The sequence below is a fragment of the Nicotiana tabacum genome, chromosome 16 (genome assembly GCF_000715075.1).
Source record: "Nicotiana tabacum cultivar K326 chromosome 16, ASM71507v2, whole genome shotgun sequence".
NCBI lineage: Eukaryota > Viridiplantae > Streptophyta > Magnoliopsida > Solanales > Solanaceae > Nicotiana > Nicotiana tabacum.
In genome coordinates, this window is record NC_134095.1 from 26,796,876 (window position 1) to 26,817,247 (window position 20,372).

Sequence of the window (20,372 nt, forward strand, 5' to 3'; positions counted from 1 at the left end):
AACGACCGGTCGGGTCGTTACAACATATATTATATGTTGAATCCTCTTTACTTTTTTTGTGTTTTTGATTTTTTATATTTTAATATCCCTTAATGAAAATCTTGACTCCGTTACTGCATGTATTTCAAGTCATTATTTGAGTATTTTGTAATATTTAGATCCCGATAATATGATATTTCAAGTAATTTTAGTCTCTTTTATCAATATGTTGTCACAAAGATTATCTAACTTATGAGCCTTTCAATTCGTAAAGATTGCATTACATTAACCGTGAGAGAAAATATTCCAAGAGTTTTACTAATTTCAAAATTGTAAAATGACAAGGTTTGTAATAAATAAAATAACTAAGGATCGTTTTGTTACAAACTTGCAAGGATCTAATTAATATGAGATTATTTCTTCGATTGGTTGACCTAAGTAGAAATAAAGTAGGACACAAATTTGATAAGTATCCTAGTCAGATATTACCACTTTCACAGTAATCACCATCTCTATTTAAATTCGAAAATATTGTATCTTTATCTAAATCAAACCATAATCATTACCTCGTACTATAAAGGGATCCCAAATTTCATTATTGGATTTTAGAAAAAAGATTTTTATACAGCCTGTTTCCCTGTTTCGATGGCGGATTCCTCACTCCCACAAGATGCTCTTTTCCTCGGCTTTGACAGTTCTACTCAGTAAGTACCTAACTCAGTAATCATCTATATGCTGTTTTGTATTTTCTCGACTGATTTTAATATTCACAAAATCTTTGATAGTCTTATTGATTGATCATGTAGTAGTGGCTTTTTTTTCTCTTTTCAATTTAGCATATTGAATGTATATCATTCTTGATTTGTTCATTTTGCTCAATTTTGGTTAATTCTCTTAGGTTTCTGAATTTTTCTGTAATGGCATAAGTTTATTATTAACTGGGTTTTTGGGATTTCATGAAAAATAATTTAATTAGGGCATGTATGATAACCTTTATTTTTGTGTGTGTGGATTATCAGGTCATTGAAGGCTACTGTGCTTGATGCCAATCTGAATATTGTGGCTGCAGAATTAATTAATTTTGATTCTGAATTATCACATTACAAAACTGAAGGTGGTGTTTATCGTGACCCATTAGTAAATGGCAGAATTGTTTCACCCACATTGATGTGGATAGAAGCATTTGAATTGATCCTTCAGAGACTCGAGAAATCATCAAAATTGGATTTTGGTAAGATTGTTGCTGTTTCAGGTAGTGGACAGCAACATGGTAGTGTGTACTGGAAGAATGGGAGTGCCGCGATTTTATCATCTCTAGATTCTAAGAAATCATTGGTTGAGCAACTAAATGATGCTTTTTCGACGAAGGAATCTCCTATATGGATGGACAGCAGCACGACAGAACAATGCAAGGCGATTGAGGAAGCTGTTGGTGGGGCAATGGAGTTGTCTAGACTTACTGGTTCTTGTGCATATGAGAGATTTACTGGTCCACAGATACGTCGATTGTTTGAGACACAACCGGAAGTGTATCATAATACTGAGAGAATCTCCCTTGTTAGCTCCTTTATGGCATCTTTGCTTATTGGGGGATATGCCAGCATTGATCACACTGATGGTGCAGGGATGAACTTGATGGATATTAAGCTGAGAGCGTGGTCCGAAACCGTTTTGAAGGTATTCTGCTTTATAATAAGAACTACTGAGCAGCTCTAAATAAATCTAATCCTTTTGTAATATCTTTTAGAATTATTATTTTGTTCTTGTTGTTGTAGTTCTTGGTGAGTATTGTGTTAGTGAAGAAGTGCTTATTTTTTTTTTTCATTGTTAGAGTTTGGATGAATCTTAATGATGTTGTCTGGTTAATTTGATCTTTACTTGGTTCTCCAGGCCACAGCTCCTGGTTTGAAGGAAAAACTTGGAAAATTAGCTCCTGCACATGCTGTTGCTGGACCTATAGCTTCCTATTTTGTGGAGAGGTAGAGACCGTTATATGTTTTCCTTGCATTAACTCAGTTTCATCCGAAGAAATTTAAAGTGTTTTTTTCCCGTTCTGGCCAATATTCTTGAGCTAAATCAGTGGGTGTTAATGGGAGGATTCATGTTAAGCTCCTTTGTGTCCTTACCCAGGAAGTCACTATTAATGATCATTGATATTCGGATCTTCCCAATGGAGATTACAAATGATGACGAGTTTTCATTATACCATTACTGTATCCCATAGTTTCTATTCTTTATTCATACACTTGATAATGATCAGATAACAAGCACAAATTGGGATGGTTAGTGGATAGCGGGAGAGGGGATTAGTAGATTTTAATCATCCATTCAATATAATGTCTCTATTGCCCTCTTCTCTAGCCTTGCTGGTGAAGTGGTTAGAGAGGTACTACGGTACGAAACGTGTAGCTGGGTTCACATTTCACAATGTGTTACACGAAAATCTGTGTGCTCTTTTTTAGATGTTAGAACAGATACTTTCCCTTGTATTTGCTATCTGAGAGTTAAATCTTCCATAAACCTACTTTCAGGTATCACTTCAACAAAGACTGTTTGATCATTCAATGGTCTGGAGATAATCCCAACAGCTTGGCAGGTGAGAGGATCTTTGCTCAGGATTCTATGCATGTTTCTGATAGATACTTTTCTCAAACTTCTGCTTGCTATTTGGTCATCGCATTAGGATGTTCACTTATATAGTTATATGCAAAAGCAGCACACTGCCAGGTGGTTTTGATTCTCATATCTATGTATATATGACAAACTTATGAAGGCCCAATTCAATAATATTTTCGTGCCAACTCAACATCCTAACTTTTCTCTGTCAAAGTTGATGGGGCTGGGACTGAGTCTTGAGTTACTCAAGTGTGGACGTAAAATAGAATGCTCTGATGTATTAGAATTGAGATCTGGTCATCATCTAGTTTTTAGGCTTCAGATATCGTTCAATTATCTTAGAGCTTAAGGTGGAATCTCATAAACATGCACTCGCGAACGGGTTTTGATGTATGATAATATTGATAATCCTTGACACATAATTTCGCATATGAGTAGGTCCAAAAATTGGTGTAGTTAGCTGTTTTAGAACTAAATCTTTTTTTTTGTGATTTGTGGTTCTGCCTTTGGGCGATAATAGTTTTCATGTATGTCAACCTAATAGTTATATTAGCTCATAGTTTACAATGTCCTGATTACTTGGCTTTCTGATGTTCAGGGTTGACATTAAATACTCCAGGAGATCTGGCAATTAGTCTTGGCACTAGTGATACAGTAAGTCAGTTTTTCTTTTCCATTTGTTTTTGTTGTTGTTAGTGTTGCACTTTCACTTTAACACCGTAAAAAGGGGTGCACTGCTTTTTTTTGTTTCTTTATGTTATAATAGTTCACTTTTTTATAAATATGATGCAAATAGACCAACAAAATCAGCTAATCACAAATCTCCAAATGAAGGCATGAAGGCCAAACAATGTTGGCGACACTAGACTTCATCATACATTCTTCTAGCTAATGGACTAAAATCATGACCTATGTATATTGTCCTTCTGTCATAACAACCTGGACTTACTACTTCTTGAGATGAGGGTGATCTGGACTTATACGGGGATTCATTAAGCTTGTTAAACACATGATCAAGCGGAAAAAAATTGCTTGCTTCAAGAAAGAGAATAGTCAATCCTGTTAGTATGGACTTTCTTCTGCAGAGAAGAGAGAAGAAATGAAGTGTGGATTCCAAATATTACAGCCTACTGTTCTGTAACATGATGCTGAGAATTTATTTTATCAACAATTTCAGCTAAATATGCCTGTCCATTATGCCTTTTTGTTTTTATTTTAAAGGTTTTTGGAATAACTAAGGATCACAATCCAAGCTTGGAAGGGCATGTTTTCCCTAATCCCGTGGATACTGAAAGCTACATGGTAATGTTGTGCTATAAGAATGGATCACTAGCTCGTGAAGGTAAAATATTGATATCGGCAGATAGTGGAAAAGGATTTAATACCTACAGTTGATTTTATTAAGTATGAACCATATCCTTGGCAGATATACGCAATCTTTATGCTGAAAAATCCTGGGATGTTTTCAACAAACATCTGCAGCAAACGCCTCCACTAAACGGTTAGTAAAGCACTAATGCACCTATATACTATTTTTTCTATCTTTTTTCTTTCTTGGATTTGAAAGGATTCTGATATCTAATGCAGGTGGTAGATTAGGCTTTTACTATAAGGATTTTGAGATACTGCCACCCCTCCCAGGTAAGTTCTTTTGGTATTTGATATTCTTGTTTTTATCTAAGTTGAGAATGAGGTACTTGTCGTGCTGGCATTTCTCCAAAAGTTGTATTCGTCTTTTTGCTATGGGAAAACTTGGGGTCTCTCTATTTATTACTGTTTGATAGTTCCACATTTGATTGAGGGTGAGAAGTTGAATACTTTGGCTGGCATCCCTACTCTCTATCTGGTGCCAGCAAAGGGGGGAAGGGGCTTTATTCTTGGCCTTCAGTGCATTGACCTCCTTTATTTTTATTAGAGTAAAGCTTGAGTTGCACAGTAGATGATGAAAAGTTCTTGAAAATTAGAGCTTGAACATGCTTAGGACGATGCAGGAGTTCGAGAAATAAATACCTTGATCAATGCCGAAATGGGGGTGAATATATGTATATAAACTTGTCTATATTTGTGTGTCTGGGAATTTAACCAGTTTTGCATTGACAGGTTATGCATATCACACTATCTCTGTTAAATGAGTTCTAGATTTAAAATTGAAAAGAACAGCCTTTATATGCGTCTAAAGAGAATATACTGTCAAAAAAAAAGTGAAGAATGGCAGAGGTTTATGATAAACCAATTAGTTTGCGTTGAAATAACACATGGACAGGTTGAGGCCCTCAAAACATCATGTGGACATCCTCAGTTTGTTAGAATTTAACCTTAAACATTTGATTTTTATATGTGTGAATGTGTCAAGTGCTCATGCATCTTGCTACTTATTTTCATCAAAACTTATTAGTCGGCAATTCTAAGAAATAACTGTTCATGCAGTTGGTTTCCACCGCTATATCCTTGAGAACTTCAGGGGAGATTCTCTTGATGGAATAAAAGAGCATGAAGTGCAAGAATTTGATTCCCCTTCTGAGGTTTGACTTAAAATAGTTCTCATGCGAAGATAATTGCACGTTTTGTGCATAGATATCAAGTGGACGTGCAAGAAGAGGTAACTTACATTTATGAATCACATATTTATCTGCAGGTTCGAGCCATAGTAGAGGGACAGTTTCTTTCTAAGCGAGCTCATGCTGAAAGATTCGGAATGCCTTCTCCTCCAAAGCGAATAATTGCAACAGGAGGTGCTTCTGCAAATAGTTCCATTCTAAGCTTGATAGCTTCCATCTTTGGAAGTGATGTTTACACAGTTCAACAACCAGGTTAGTTAATCTCCTTGTTGTTTATTTTAACCTAAATACCTCATAGTTCTACTGCTCGTGTAGCGGTCGCCTAGGTTGCTCAAACACGGGTATGGGTGTCCGATACGGGTGCGGCGGATCTAGAGATCAGATCCTTCGAGATGTAAATTCTAAGATTCGGGGATAGGGATCCTAGTATGGATACGGGTGCGGGGATCCGACTAAAATAATTCAAAAAAATAAAAATATAAAAATATCTCTAAATTATGAGATTTTGTGGAATGCTTACGTATAGCTTGTAATGTATGGATTTCTTTTTTATTCTCAAATTTTGGATAAGTAAAGGATTGATTTCCTAGATAAGGTATGCTATTTTCTTTATTTTTACCCTAGTTTTGGTTCTAAGTTCGGGAATCAAATTTTATCTCATCTCCAGTGTTTTAAAAGACGTGGGCGTTAGGTGAGGCTTTTTACATATGCCTCAGCAAGGCGTAAGTCTCGAGGCACGGGGCGTAAGCCCCATAGATATTTAATTTTTAATATTTTACAAAATAATATAATTACAGTAAAATTTTATAAACATGTAAAATTGCATAAAAATTGAAGAAAACTATAAATATGTGAAATATATATATATATATATATAGAGAGAGAGAGAGAGATAGATAGATAGATAGATAGATAGATAGATAGATAGATAGATAGATAGATAGATAGATAGATAGATAGATAGATAGATAGATGCTCCATCCCCATAAAAAATTAGTCAAAACAATCTATTATACGCTACTTACAAGTACGAGTAACTTGCATCGAAAAGAATAAAATTTTCTACATGGAGGAACAAAAATGATGACTAACCTGCAATTTGAACTTTGAATTTGCTGCTATGAAGGAGAATGGAGTTCTATTTGTATTTGTAAAAAAAAAAATGAATATTCGTTTATTGGAAGATGTTAGCAGACTAGCGGCCAAGGGAAAGAATTGGGAAAGACCATGAATTAGGGCTTCAATCAATAAAAAAAGGTCTTGCCTTTTAAATTTAATATATTTCAGTTCCTTTTTAAAACTTTTGAGTAATTACAAGCCGACTTTTAAGATTTTGGGTATTATATGAAAAACTTATTCAACAAATTTTGTTTTTATTTGAAAAAGTCTCAGGGGCTTACGCCTTACTATAAAAATGCGCCTCAAACGCCCGGGCATATTGCTGGGCGTACGCTTCTTGAGACTTTCGCTTCATACCATCGCCTCGGGGCGTTTTTGGTGCGCCTCACCCCAGGGCTCGCCCCGAAAACGCCTTTTAAAACACTGCTCATCTCGAATTTTCCGTCTCGTGGTCAAAGTACCAAAAATTGTTTGACCAGATCCGGTACAAATCTCATATCCACATCCATACTAGTGTCACGTTGACATGGGTGCGGCACCTAAACTGCCGTGCCGGAGCAACTTAGGCGGTCACTATCCCTATCTAAGAACAACTACTGCTGCAATGACTTAATCAAGAATGACATGCGATGAATTCTCATCGACTCCTACTCTTGTTTACTGCTGGCTAATTTAAACACTGAGATGATTTACAGACTCGGCTTCACTTGGTGCTGCTTTGAGGGCTGCTCATGGTTGGTTGTGCAATAAGAAGGGTAATTTTGTGTCAATTTCATCCATGTACATGGACAATATGGACAAGACATCACTTAACTGCAAGCTCGCTGCGACAACAGGAGATCAAAAGCTTGTCGCCAAGTATGCTATGTTGATGAAGAAGAGAATCGAAATTGAGAATCGCCTTGTTAAAAAGCTGGGGCGTTTGTGATCTTGAGAGTTACCAAATCAGCAACCTCCAATAATTTGAGAGTAATAAAGATGTCAGATTATTTGACTCTTTGTTTTCATTGTCAGATTATTTGACTCTTTCTTTATCCTTGAGTAGGACTTGCTTTTAATACATTCTTTTTCATCTTTCAGTTAAAGAATAAGCCATTCGACAAGGCTATCAGATGATTGAATATCTGAATTCATGATGATTTGCGCCTAAGTTTTTCTAGTGATGGTATATAACTTATAACTAAAAGAATTGTAAGATAGGTGGGTTTGATGTTTTTTCTCATTTTTAATAAATGCACCCCAAAACTTATTCCCATCCTCATGGGAGATGTCTCTGTTAGTAGCTTGGGTAAATCGCGAAGGACTAGTAGGGCACGAATTGCTTCACAATCTTTTTTGAGAATTAGAAATTAGAATATGAGAAATCTATACATCCCTATTATAGGGTTCGTTTAGTCTTTTAATACACTGCTGTTAACAGTAACGTTGTTAACACAAGCTTATTTGATTTAGAAATACGCATGTCTAAAAATGAGTAATATAATAGGAGGGGTATGCAGTATATAGGAAAAATTTTGCTTTTTTGCATTGGCAAAATACGTTCTTTCCTTTTCATGTTTTCCTGCTCTTTGCCTAACACTTTCATCCCCTATTCCACTACTAATTAAGATATGTTAATTTGTGATTCGTGTAGTTGATATATATTTATATATAGTATATCCATTTAACCAAAAAAAAAAAGTATAAATTAGTATGTCATACTTTCTAAAGAATCTTAAAGTCAAATTTCTTGTCTACCTAAAATGCTTTTAAATTATCTGTTTTCCTAGATCATACAAATTTAAATCTTAAAAATGTTAATTGCATTATTCTAACTTATCCAATTTAATTATCTCTTGTTTATCCAAAAGAATTATGAATACATTAGAAAAATTAGATTACTATATATATTAAAGTGTGATTGACAAGGATATTCTGTTGAAGTATTTCCCTTAATGATTTGCTTAATTTAAAACGGTACTAGGCTATATTAACGCCTCATTTGTTTTTTTTTAAGATTAAGACGTCTGAATCTGAATATCAAGATGTGTATTAAGATTAAGACATCTGAATCTGAATACATATCTGAATATATTAAGATGTGTATTAAGATTTGAATTCTAAATAATTAAGACTGTTTGATTTTTAACATCTGAATGTATAAAATTTATCTTTATTTGAAAATTAGTAAACATAAAATTCAAATGAAATAATAACTAATTTAATATTCTATCAATGAAATATATATTTTTTTAAAATATGATAGTTGTTGGTGGTGATGACTACGGGTGAATGCCGACTAGAGGCGGTGGTTGGTGGTAGTTTTGGTTGATGATGGTGGTTCATGCTAGTAGCTAGTAGTGATTGGTAGTGGTGGCGATTATGATTGAGGATGGTGGTGGTGGGTGGTGATAGTTAATAATGTCGGTTGTGGAAGGTTAAAATGATGGGCAGTGCGGGCTGTGATTGTTGATGATGATGGGCAGTGCCGGCTGTGGTTGTTGAGGGTGATGGGGTAGTCAATTGTGGTAGTTGAGGTGGATGAGTGTTGACTATGGGTGAGAATGATGGTGGTCGAAGTGGTAGGGATAGTGGGAGGTGATAGTCGATAATGGTGGCGGTTATGATTGAGGATGATGGTGGTGGAGGTGGGGGTGGTGGTGGTTGAGTATGGTGGTGGTGGTGGCATGGTGGTAGTTGATAATGGTAGGCGGTGATTGCAATTAATAATGAATATGTGATAGCATCTTAATGAAATTAAGTCTCTGTTATAGATCTTAATCATACATACCTATTCAGATCTATTAAGTGGTTGTAAAAAAAAATCACACTTAATGATTAAGATCTGGATAATTAAGATTAAGACTTTAAAAATAAACGCACTTAATGTTTGAGATCTGAATGATTAAGATTCAGACCTCAATTAAGTGCAAACAAATGAGGCCTAAAGTCATGCTATGCTTGCTGAAGTTAAGAGTATTTTCTACATGATAAGAGGGAGACAAAAATATGGCAAGAATATGAAGAGTTAGGTATATTTTATCATCAAGGTTATGACTTATGCATGTGCTTGATCTTACCGAAATATAATTCTGCGCCCTCTTTAAAGCCTATATATAAACTATGAAGACATACTTGCCAACGATGCTTTCCATCTTTCAGCAAGACAAACACCAAAATTGAGAGTACCTAGTTTTTATAAGTTCCTACTTATTTTACTTTTATATTTCTAAAATTCTTTTTCAATTTAACTTCAAGTATCAACCAATTCATTGTTGAAGATTTTAAGATGGAAAAGTCTTAAAAAATAAGGTGAATGGAAAATGGAGGGAAAATAAAATTTTTGAGTAAAATTTTAAGTTTCCCTCTCTTGAAGCATTGTATATTGGAAGAGGAAAAGGACTTTGGTGGGTATATATACAATTGCTCTTCTTGTAGCTCTTAAAGAGTTAAGAAGAAGGCAAGCCTCGCGCCGTCGTCGTCGCTCGCTCGCTCGGCTCGGCTACGGCTTCGGATTTGGATTTGGATTTGGTCAAATGATCGATTGATTGATTAATTTTTTGGACCAAATTTGTTTGTTAATAGTGAATATTAACGTAATATTATTCGTATTTGTAACGGATGTTTTCCAATACGTTGATAGAATCCAAGTATCCAACCAGTTCGGCCAAGTGCATGCTCCATTGTCCATTGGCAACCTAGTGCTCCTTCCACCATGTCAAGTGCTTCCTCCATAACAGCCTAGTGATTGTTCCACCATGAGTGGTGGCTGGTCATTCTCCTAATAGCTGACTGCATTATAAATATGTGCAGTAGCTGTTAGAGCAAGGACACACAAAAAAAAAGCACAAACACGACACTGAAAAACGGAATAAGAGCTGTTAGGAGAAAGCATAGGCAGAAACTAATTGATATCCTCTTCAGTAAGAACTCAACATCGGCTATAAATTGCATTTCTTCCTCTCAGAATTTCCATTCGACTTCTGAGTTCTCCTCCTTTGTTGTGCATTGTTTTAAACTACAAATAAAGCAATCGTAAGTGTGATTTGCTGCCGAACTTTGTGTTCGCTGAAACACTGGGGTTTGAAGTACCGCTACACCAGTGTGTAATCCGTTCTATCCTGGGAGGAAACAATCCATAACCTTGGGTACTAGGAGGGGATTAAATTCCTTAAGGAAATACTGTGAATTCAGTGTGCTCGAATTAATAACTGTTTCGTTTATATTTACGTTTATACACTAACTTTCTTTTCTCCAGAATTATTATTTACAAATACAGTAAGTAAGAAGACAGGAACCAACAAGCTTAAGGAATTTAAATTTATTTCTGTATTTGTGTTATACTTACTGCTCTGGTGACTAAAACCTTTGTGGTTTTGTCTACTCCCGTTTTGGAGATTAAAGCCTTCGTGGCGTTTTGTTGGAGATTTAAATCTACGTAATTTTTTTTCTCTCCAAGTTTAAACGCTTATTAAACGTTTGTTTGTGTCATTCTTTTACAGAAAAAATGGCAAATGACAACGGAAATCGAGTTGTTCCGATGATGACTGCCTACGCATCAACAAGCCGAACACCGGCAGAAAAATCCGGAAAATTTTCCGAGATTGATTTCAAGCGCTGGCAACAGAAGATGTTCTTCTACTTGACTACGTTATGTCTACAGAAGTTCATCAAGGAATATGTTCCTGATCTGCTCGATGAAACTCCAGAGAATGAACGCTTTCTCGTGATTGAGGCGTGGAAGCATTCTGACTTTTTGTGCAAGAATTATATTTTTAGCGGACTAGAGGATAATCTGTATAACATCTACAGTAATATGGAGATGTCAAAAGAACTGTGGACTGTGCTTGAAAAGAAATACAAAACCGAAGATGTCGGGATGAAGAAATTCGTTGCCGCAAAATTTTTGGACTACAAAATGGTAGATAGCAAGTCTGTTATTACCCAAGTCCAGGAATTGCAAGTGATTATTCATGATCTACTTGTTGAAGGTCTTATCATCAATGAAGCATTCCAAGTTGCAACAATTATTGAGAAGTTGCCTCCTTTGTGGAAGGATTTCAAGAACTACTTGAAACACAAACGAAAGGAGATGTCCCTTGAAGATCTCATTGTTCGATTGAGAATCGAAGGGGACAACAAAGCAGCTGAAAAGAAAGGCCGTGAAAATTCAACAACAATGGGAGCAAATATTGTTGAGGCTACTTCTCAAATTAAGAGAAAGAGGAAGCAGGCTTCTGGGCCAAGAAATAACCCAAGCAAGAAGCAGTTCAGTGGAAATTGCTACAAATGTGAAAAAGCTGGACACAGATCTGTAGAGTGTCGTGCTCCAAAGAAAGACAAGAATAAGGGTCAAGCAAACATGGTTGAAAAGCACGAAGATATTGATGACTTGTGTGTTATGCTTTCTGAATGCAACCTGGTAGGAAATCCTAAGGAGTGGTGGATTGATTCTGGAGCCACTCGTCATGTTTGTGCTGTGAGGGAAGCATTTTCTACATATGCTTCTGCTGGACCCGAAGAGATGCTTTCTATGGAAAATGTTGCTACAACAAAAATTGAAGGATATGGGAAGATATTTCTCAAGATGACTTCTGGCAAGGTCATGACTTTGAACAACGTCCTTCATGTTCCCGAAATTAGGAAGAACTTAGTCTCTACTGGACTTCTTGTAAAGCACAGTTTCAAGTGCGTTTTTGTATCCGACAAGGTGGTGATAAGTAAGAACGAAATGTTTGTAGGAAAAGGTTACCTTACTGAGGGCCTTTTCAAGTTGAATGTAATAGTTGTCGAAACTAATAATAAAACTTCAGCTTCTTCTTACTTACTTGAGTCAAATAATTTATGACATGTACGTTTGGGTCAGGTCAATTATAAAACCTTGCGAAAAATGATTAACTTGGAAGTATTGCCTAAGTTTGAATGCAGAAAATCAAAATGTCAAATATGTGTGGAATCTAAGTATGTTAAACATCCTTATAAGTCGGTTGAAAGGAATTCAAATCCTTTAGACTTAATTCATACAGATATTTGTGACATGAAGTCAATACCATCTCGCGGTGGAAAGAAGTATTCATAACTTTTATTGACGACAATACTCGATATTGCTATGTTTACTTACTTAATAGTAAAGATGAAGCAATAGACGCATTCAGGCAATATAAAAATGAAGTTGAAACACAACTTAACAAGAAAGTCAAAATGATAAGAAGTGATAGGAGTGGTGAATATGAATCTCCTTTTGAAGAAATATGTCTAGAATACGGAGTTATTCATCAAATAACAGCCCCTTACACACCCCAATCCAATGGGATTGCGGAAAGAAAGAATCGTTCATTAAAGGAGATAATGAACGGAATTGTTGATAAGTTCTGGTTTGCCACCGAACTTGTAGGGGGAAGCCGTTCTTACGGCTAACCGGATACTAAATCGAGTACCCCATAGCAAAACACAATCCATTCCATATGAAAAATGGAAAGGAAGGAAGCCCAACTTGAATTATTTAAAAGTGTGGGGTATTTGGCAAAAATGAAAGTTCCTAAACCCAAAAGGGTAAAAATAGGACCGGAAACAGTTGATTGTGTTTTCATAGGATATGCGACCAATAGTAAAACATATCGATTTCTGGTTCATAAATCAGAAAATTCCGACATTCATAATAATACAGTTATAGAATCAGATAATGCTGAGTTCTTTGAAAATATATATCCGTATAAAAAGGAATGCGAGTCGATTGGTGAAGGATCTAAATGACCTCGGGAAGAAACAAAAGAAAGTACATTTAATTAGGAGGATCTAAGGTGTAGTAAACGTTAAAGAACGTCTACTTCGTCTGGACCAGATTTTGTGACTTTCTTATTGGAAAATGAGCCTCGAACATTTAAAGAAGCTATGTCTTCTTCGGAATTATTGTTCTGGAAAGAGGCGGTCAATAGTGAAATAGAATCCATATTGAACAACCATACATGGAAATTGGTTGATCTTCCTCCTAGAAATAAATCTTTGGGTTGTAAATGGATTTTTAAAATAAAAATAAAAAATGATGGCACTATTGATAAATTTAAGGCAAGACTTGTTGTCAAAGGGTATAGACAATGAGAAGGTCTTGACTACTTTGATACATATTCTCCAGTGACGAGAATTACGTCCATACGAATGCTAGTAGCTTTAGCTGCAATTTATGGTCTTGAAATTCATCAAATGGATGTAAAGATAGCCTTCTTAAATGGAGATTTGGAAGAAGAAATCTACATGGAACAACCCGAAGGGTTTGTGGTTCCAGGTAAAGAAAAGAAGGTATGTAGACTTGTTAAGTCCCTCTACGGACTAAAACAAGCACCAAACAATGGCATGCGAAATTTGACCAATCAATGTTGTCAAATGGTTTTAAGACAAATGAATGTGATAAATGTGTGTACATTAAAAATGTTCCAAATCACATAGTCATTGTTTGCCTATATGTGGATGATATGCTAATAATGAGTAATGACATTGCCAACATAAATGTGACTAAGCATATGCTAACTAGCAAGTTTGATATGAAGGACTTGGGAGTTGCGGATTTAATTCTGGGGATTAAGATCCAAAAGACTCCTCAAGGTCTGGCATTGTCACAATCTCATTATATTAAGACAGTACTTGAAAAATTCAAGCACTTAGGGTTCAAAGTTGCAAAGACTCCAATTGTCGTGAATCTTGCATTAGCAAAGAACAAAGGCCAAAGCATATCACAATTGGATTATGCTCGTGTGTTGGGATGCTTAATGTACATCATGAATTGTACACGACCAGATATAACTTGTGCTATAAGTAAATTGAGTCGATACACGAGCAATCCAGGTCAATCTCATTGGATGACAATGAAACGAGTTTTGGGATACTTAGAACATACCCAAAACTTTGATTTGCACTACAGTAAATATCTTGCGGTGATTGAAGGATATTGTGATGCAAAGTGGATCATCGGTTCAACTGATTCGAAGTCCACAAGTGGATATGTATTCACTATTGGTGGAGGAGCGGTATCTTGAAAGTCGTCCAAACAAACTTGTATTGCCCGCTCTACAATGGAGGCTGAGTTTATAGCCTTAGATAAAGCCGGTGAAGAAGCTGAATGGCTCCGAAATTTCTTGGAAGACATTCCATTTTGGCCCAAACCGTTGGCACCAATATGCATATATTGTGATAGCCAAGCGGCAATTGGAAGGGCTGGGAGCGTTATGTATAACGGTAAATCTCGTCATATACGACGAAGACATAAAACCGTTAGGAAACTACTCTCTAGAGGAATTATCACGATTGACTATGTAAGGTCAAGTGATAATGTGTCGGATCCACTTACAAAAGGCCTAACTAGAGAGGTAGTTGAGAAATTATCGAGGGGAATGGGACTATGGCCGAGAATAAGTCATTGTGGCGGTAACTCTACCTAGAAGACTGGAGATCTCAAGATCTAGGTTCAAGGAGATCAAACAAAGTCATTAATGACGGTTCAACATTGTCAACAAAATTTTTGGTCCATTCTCATGATGAGACAATGTTCAGTACCAAGGATAAAACATTAAGGCTTTTTAATGATTTCTAAATTTGAGGGGTATATCAAATAGTGTATCTACGGGATGACACGTTTAGAAATCACCTATGTAAGTGTGAAGTGTTAGCCGCTTCAAGGAGAATTTTGCAAGGCCAATTCTCTACGCACTTATGAAACCAGGCGGTGTTCATGGCTGAAAGGAACACAACAATGAGAACCAAAGATGGTTAAGGGTTGATTGTGTGACTTATGGTTGTCTAGGTATACACTAAAGTTTGACGGTTCAAAGATATCAAATCTACCGATTGACCGAGTATATCCGACATAAGTTCACTACGAAAAGTTCAAAGGGAAACCTACTTATCCAGATGCAATTAATCCTTGCTTGCAAATCACACAAGTTTTTCATGCATACTTCCGGGATATAGCCATTCCCCATTCATGTGGAGGATTGTTTAGGATTTTAAGATGGAAAAGTCTTAAAAAAGAGGGTGAATGGGAAATGGAGGGAAAATGAAATTTTTGAGTAAAATTTTAAGTTTCCCTCTCTTGAAAACATTGTATATTGGAAGAGGAAAAGGACTTTGGTGGGTATATATACAATTGCTCTTCTTGTAGCTCTTAAAGAGTTAAGAAGAAGGCAAGCCTCGCGCCGTCGTCGTCGCTCGCTCGCTCGGCTCGGCTACGGCTTCGGATTTGGATTTGGTCAAATGATCGATTGATTGATTAATTTTTTGGACCAAATTTGTTTGTTAATAGTGAATATTAACGTAATATTATCCGTGTTTGTAACGGATATTTTTCAATCTGTGGATAGAATTCAAGTATCCCACCAGTTCGACCAAGTGCATGCTCCATTGTCCATTGGCAGCCTAGTGCTCCATGAGCAAGTGCTCCTTCCACCATGTCAAGTGCTTCCTCCATAACAGCCTAGTGATTGTTCCACCATGAGTGGTAGCTGGTCATTCTCCTAATAGCTGACTGCACTATAAATATGTGCAGTAGTTGTTAGAGCAAGGACACAAAAAAAAAATACAAACACGACACTGAAAAACAGAATAAGAGCTGTTAGGAGAAAGCATAGGCAGAAACGAATTGATATCCTCTTCAGTAAGAACTCAACATCGGCTATAAATTGCATTCTTTCCTCTCAGAATTTCCATTCGACTTCTGAGTTCTCCTCCTTTGTTATGCATTGTTTTAAACTACAAACAAAGCAACCGTAAGTGTGATTTGCTGCCGAACTTTGTGTTCGCTGAAACACTGGGGTTTGAAGTACCGCTACACCAGTGTGTAATCCGTTCTATCCTGGGAGGAAATAATCCATAACTTTGGGTGCTAGGAGGGGATTAAATTCCTTAAGGAAACACTGTGAATTCGGTGGGCTCGAATTAATAACTATTTCGTTTATATTTACGTTTATATGCTAACTTTCTTTTCTCCAGAATTATTATTTACAAATACAATAAGTAAGAAGACAGGAACCAACATTCATGTCCAAATGCCTATAAGTATCTTAACAAGATCCATGTTTCGTCCACTCGTGTCAATTGTGACACGAATGTACAAAACATGGAACTTGTTCAGATATGTTATCTACTACGTAGAAAGAAATATTCATATAATAGTACCAGTATGTAGATTTTTTTCACCAAAGATGTAGAGAGAGGCTTATCCACCTTAGAAGATGGTGCATGTGAACCCATCCACTTTTCCTATAACATGTATTTTCCTGTATAAATTGCTACAAGATTGCTATATGGTGTAGTTGGCACCCATGATTAAAGGTCATTGCTTGGCGCCATGGGTCGACTTCTCATTAGCACATAACATATTTTGTTTTTAGCTCTTCCTTTCTTCTCTCTTTTTTTTTTCTTTCTAGTTTACTCTTTTGCCCTTTCATTTTATTTTTCCTTTCCTTTTCTCCTTAACAGTATCCAGTTATTAATTCTGGAAGATTTCATGATAACATATTCGATTAACCAATTTGAGATTTGTCTTTGTTTCAATCCACTATAAATTTGTTTCACTATAGATAATTTATGTGACTGAGATTTAAGTTAAATGATGAGACTTGCTCAAATATGTATTTTACAATCAAATTATTGCTTAATCTTGATTCCTAAAATTTCCCCATAAAAATTGTCCGAAAGAAAAAGAAAAAAAAGTTTTTGTTTTTATTTCCCAGCTAAAATACTTGTTCATCGCATGTGATAATTGAAAATTCATTTATTTATTTATTTATTTCGTGGATGGTCTACCAAATGGACTGGGAACTCAGACTTGTGATTTTGTGATATGAAAGTAAAGACTCCTCACTTGATCCAATCTTTTTTAGGGGGGGAGGGGGGAGTTAATTATCAGGACATCTTACCTTCCAAAATTAACTTTACTGTACATAAGAACGGTGTTCTACATGTCTTTAGATTCAATTCTGTTGGAAGTATTACTTTTAGAAATTATGATTTTCTTTGTTAGAAACTCTAATCTTTAGAATACTACTAGTAAGGTTATGCCCGGGCTAAGCCCGGGCCCAACGATGAGTAATTCGTATCTAAATTTATATCTTGGTTTAATGATTTTTCTGTTAGTTCTCAATGATGGCAACCTCCTGCCTCCTAATACTATTCAAAAATTGTTAAGCGTCTTAAAAAGACTTCAAAATTGCTTATATTCACCAAATAGAATGAGGCAACTTAAGTGGTGGAACATGTTTAGTTTAACTCTCATATAGTTATTTATTTTGTTCTAAGATAATTTCACATATATATTTTTGTTACATGTCCTGGAAGTACTTCCAGTTATATAAAAGTAAGTTATGTATCAAATAAATATTATAATAAAAGTTATAGCCAAATTAAGCTTTGCGGTAAAATAGGGTGTGTACCTCTTGAACTTAAGATTTTATTTCAGCTAAAGGCAGAATTCATATATAATAGGCATTGATCACCATTTGAGCATGACTTTTAAATTAAGGTATGTCTATGACATGCATCTCTCTTTCTCTCTCTTAAATTGTTTTGAGGCAGTGACTTTATCTTTTTCTTTTGTGTAAAATCAGAAAGTTTGAGGTTGCGATAACTTTAATAATTTACGAATGTTCTTTTAGCATCTTCATTGTACTAATTTTGTCAAACCTAGTATATTTTTTGTCCATCCAATGATTGGTAATTTCTAGAGCACCAATGGAGCCTCTTTTTTGGCTATTTATTATCGACATCTCCAATTATTTATCATATAAATTTATTATTTCTTAAATAATATAAAATATGTACAATTCAAATATGATAATTCAATTTTTATATTGCAATACAAAGAATACTTATGTGAAATGTATATGCTATTATTTCTCTTCGTACTTTCACGGGTATGTCATTTAGCTCATCCTCACAGTAAGCATACACTTTTTTTTGGGTCTTATTTAAAATTATTATTTGCATCCTTCACATTTTACATGTGTTGAAAACTTTTCAATCCTATTAAATAACAAAAACTATATTCCTCTAGTTATTTTCTAGCAGCATCCTCTTTGTACTCCTCTTTGTACTGATTTTGTCAAACGTTGTATATGGATGGTAATTTCTAGGGCACCCATGGAGCTTCATTTTTTAGTTATTTATTATTAACTTCTCTAATTATTTGTTATCAAATTTGCTATTTCCTTAAAAAGAATATAAAATTTGTACAAATTCAAATGTAATAATTAAATTTTTATATTAAAATATAAAGAACATTGTGTAATGTATATGCTATTATAGAGTAATCTTTTTGGCACTCTCGCGGATATGTCATCCAGCTCATCTTTTATCTTCACATTAAGCATAAACCTTTTTTTGGTCTTATTTATATTGTTTGTATCCTTCATGTTTTACATGTGTTGAAATTTTTTTAATCCTACATCATTAATAATAAAACCTGTATTCTTCTAGTTACTTTCTAGCACTACTAACATGTTAATTTGATTAGATTACCTAATTTAATTTATATAAATATTAGTAGTACTTTTTATGTAATGTTTATTGATCTCCCTTTTCCATTTTAAGATTACGACTCCAACCTGTATTCTAACCATATAGGTTTAGTAGTAATTTGCTTGTCCTTTTTTAACTCTACAATGCTAAGATGGGTTTTCTTATTTTACATTTATTCCATCTATTATGATATAATGTTATTTCATTTTATGTGATATTTTTAAAATCAGTTGAAAAATGTTATGTTTATATTTAATAATAATTTAACTTTAAAATGCTCAGTGTATCGTTAATGAGATAATTTCTGGTTGGCAAAAATATTTATGAATTATTTTAGACCACAAGTGCCAAAAGTGATACTTTTTTCTTAAACTTTGTGACCAATCAAACACCATCACATAAATAAGGACGGCGTAACTATATAATTTTGTGCAAAATCTAAGACTTAATTAAAAGCCCTACTAATTAAACTCATCATTAGTTTATGCAGTGATTTTTTTCTTATATAGTCAAATAAAAAGTGCATTGTTGGTGTGAAAATTATTTTTTCTAATCTTTCCAATCAAACTTTGTGCTAGAGGAAATTTATTTTGAAAACATTTCTCCTAATCTTTCTAAACGGAAGACCCCTTAATATAATACTGTTAAAAAGATTAGCATTAGAGTTGTCATGTTGTACTAATTTTGTTGGAGTGTTAATCAGTAAATCTCTGAATGGTTTGAGGCTAACAAAATAAGTTTTATTTGCTGAAGTGGTAGTCTTCATAGGACTTCTCACAAAATTTGATCTGTTTTTCCATCTATTAGAATTTTCACGTTTTATGGAGTAATCAATGGTTAATTCAGTTGCTTTTTAGGAGGAGCCTAAATAACTCATTTTACTCCCAAAAAAACTGCTCAAATGGATGTGTCAAAATAGTGAACTCCCTCCTGTTCACAATAAGTGACCAATTTGCTTTTAGCACGCTCATTAAGAAAATACTAAATTCTATACAAAAATGTCTACTATGACTAAGCTACCCCTAATTAAACATTTAACATGAGGAGTAAGAAAACTTTTTAGGGATATATAAAAGTGAAAAGCAAATTGGTCACTTATTATGAACCAGATACAATACAATGTAAGGCGGGCCCCACATAGACAAAATAGCCTTAAAAACAGTGTTGGCCATGTGAGACGGTAAATTAAAGTGGGCCCACTTGTTCACAAATTGCTCACACGTGCTCATGGTACATGCAACCAAGTGTGGATGTTTTGTCTAGAAAAGAAATAACCTCTAAGGCAATAAAGTACAAATTATTTAAAGCACATAATTCATGAAATATCGAAAACACCCTCCACTTCTGCTGAAGCACACATGTTGACCCCAAGCTTCTCAATTATGTACCGAACTTCCAACTGGTGGGCTCCACATTAGACAATGGCAGCTATAACAACAGATGTTGCTATCTTGATTCCTAAGGGGTCGTTTGGTACCGTAGATAAGTAAAAATAATTTTGTGATAAAAATTTAGTACCATCTTATTTTTTATTTGGTTACTAATTATGAGATAATAGCATGTTTGGTCAAGTTTCTCCAAACTAAAGTACTTTTTTTCTTCAAAAAAATTCTTTTT

General features: G+C 35.0%; 1 protein-coding gene across 1 annotated transcript; it reads left to right on the forward strand.

Annotated features, from left to right (window-relative positions):
- Positions 1-505: 505 nt before the first annotated feature.
- On the forward strand, positions 506-7,533 carry LOC107800890 (xylulose kinase 2-like). Its single transcript, XM_016624153.2, has 11 exons — positions 506-683; positions 999-1,656; positions 1,870-1,958; positions 2,511-2,575; positions 3,194-3,249; positions 3,817-3,937; positions 4,022-4,096; positions 4,183-4,236; positions 5,023-5,117; positions 5,231-5,405; positions 6,968-7,533. The coding sequence occupies exons 1-11, from the start codon at positions 625-627 to the stop codon at positions 7,198-7,200; spliced, it is 1,680 nt and encodes a 559-aa protein (XP_016479639.1). The 5' UTR covers positions 506-624; the 3' UTR covers positions 7,201-7,533.
- Positions 7,534-20,372: the final 12,839 nt, after the last annotated feature.

What these genes read in the sequence shown, in the direction of transcription:
- LOC107800890 (XM_016624153.2), top strand. Translation starts at nt 625, where the DNA reads ATGGCGGATTCCTCACTCCCACAAGATGCTCTTTTCCTCGGCTTTGAC. An exon ending in GGCTTTGACAGTTCTACTCA is followed by an intron (nt 684 to 998) that starts GTAAGTACCTAA and finishes GTGGATTATCAG; the next exon opens with GTCATTGAAGGCTACTGTGC. An exon ending in TTACACAGTTCAACAACCAG is followed by an intron (nt 5,406 to 6,967) that starts GTTAGTTAATCT and finishes GATGATTTACAG; the next exon opens with ACTCGGCTTCACTTGGTGCT.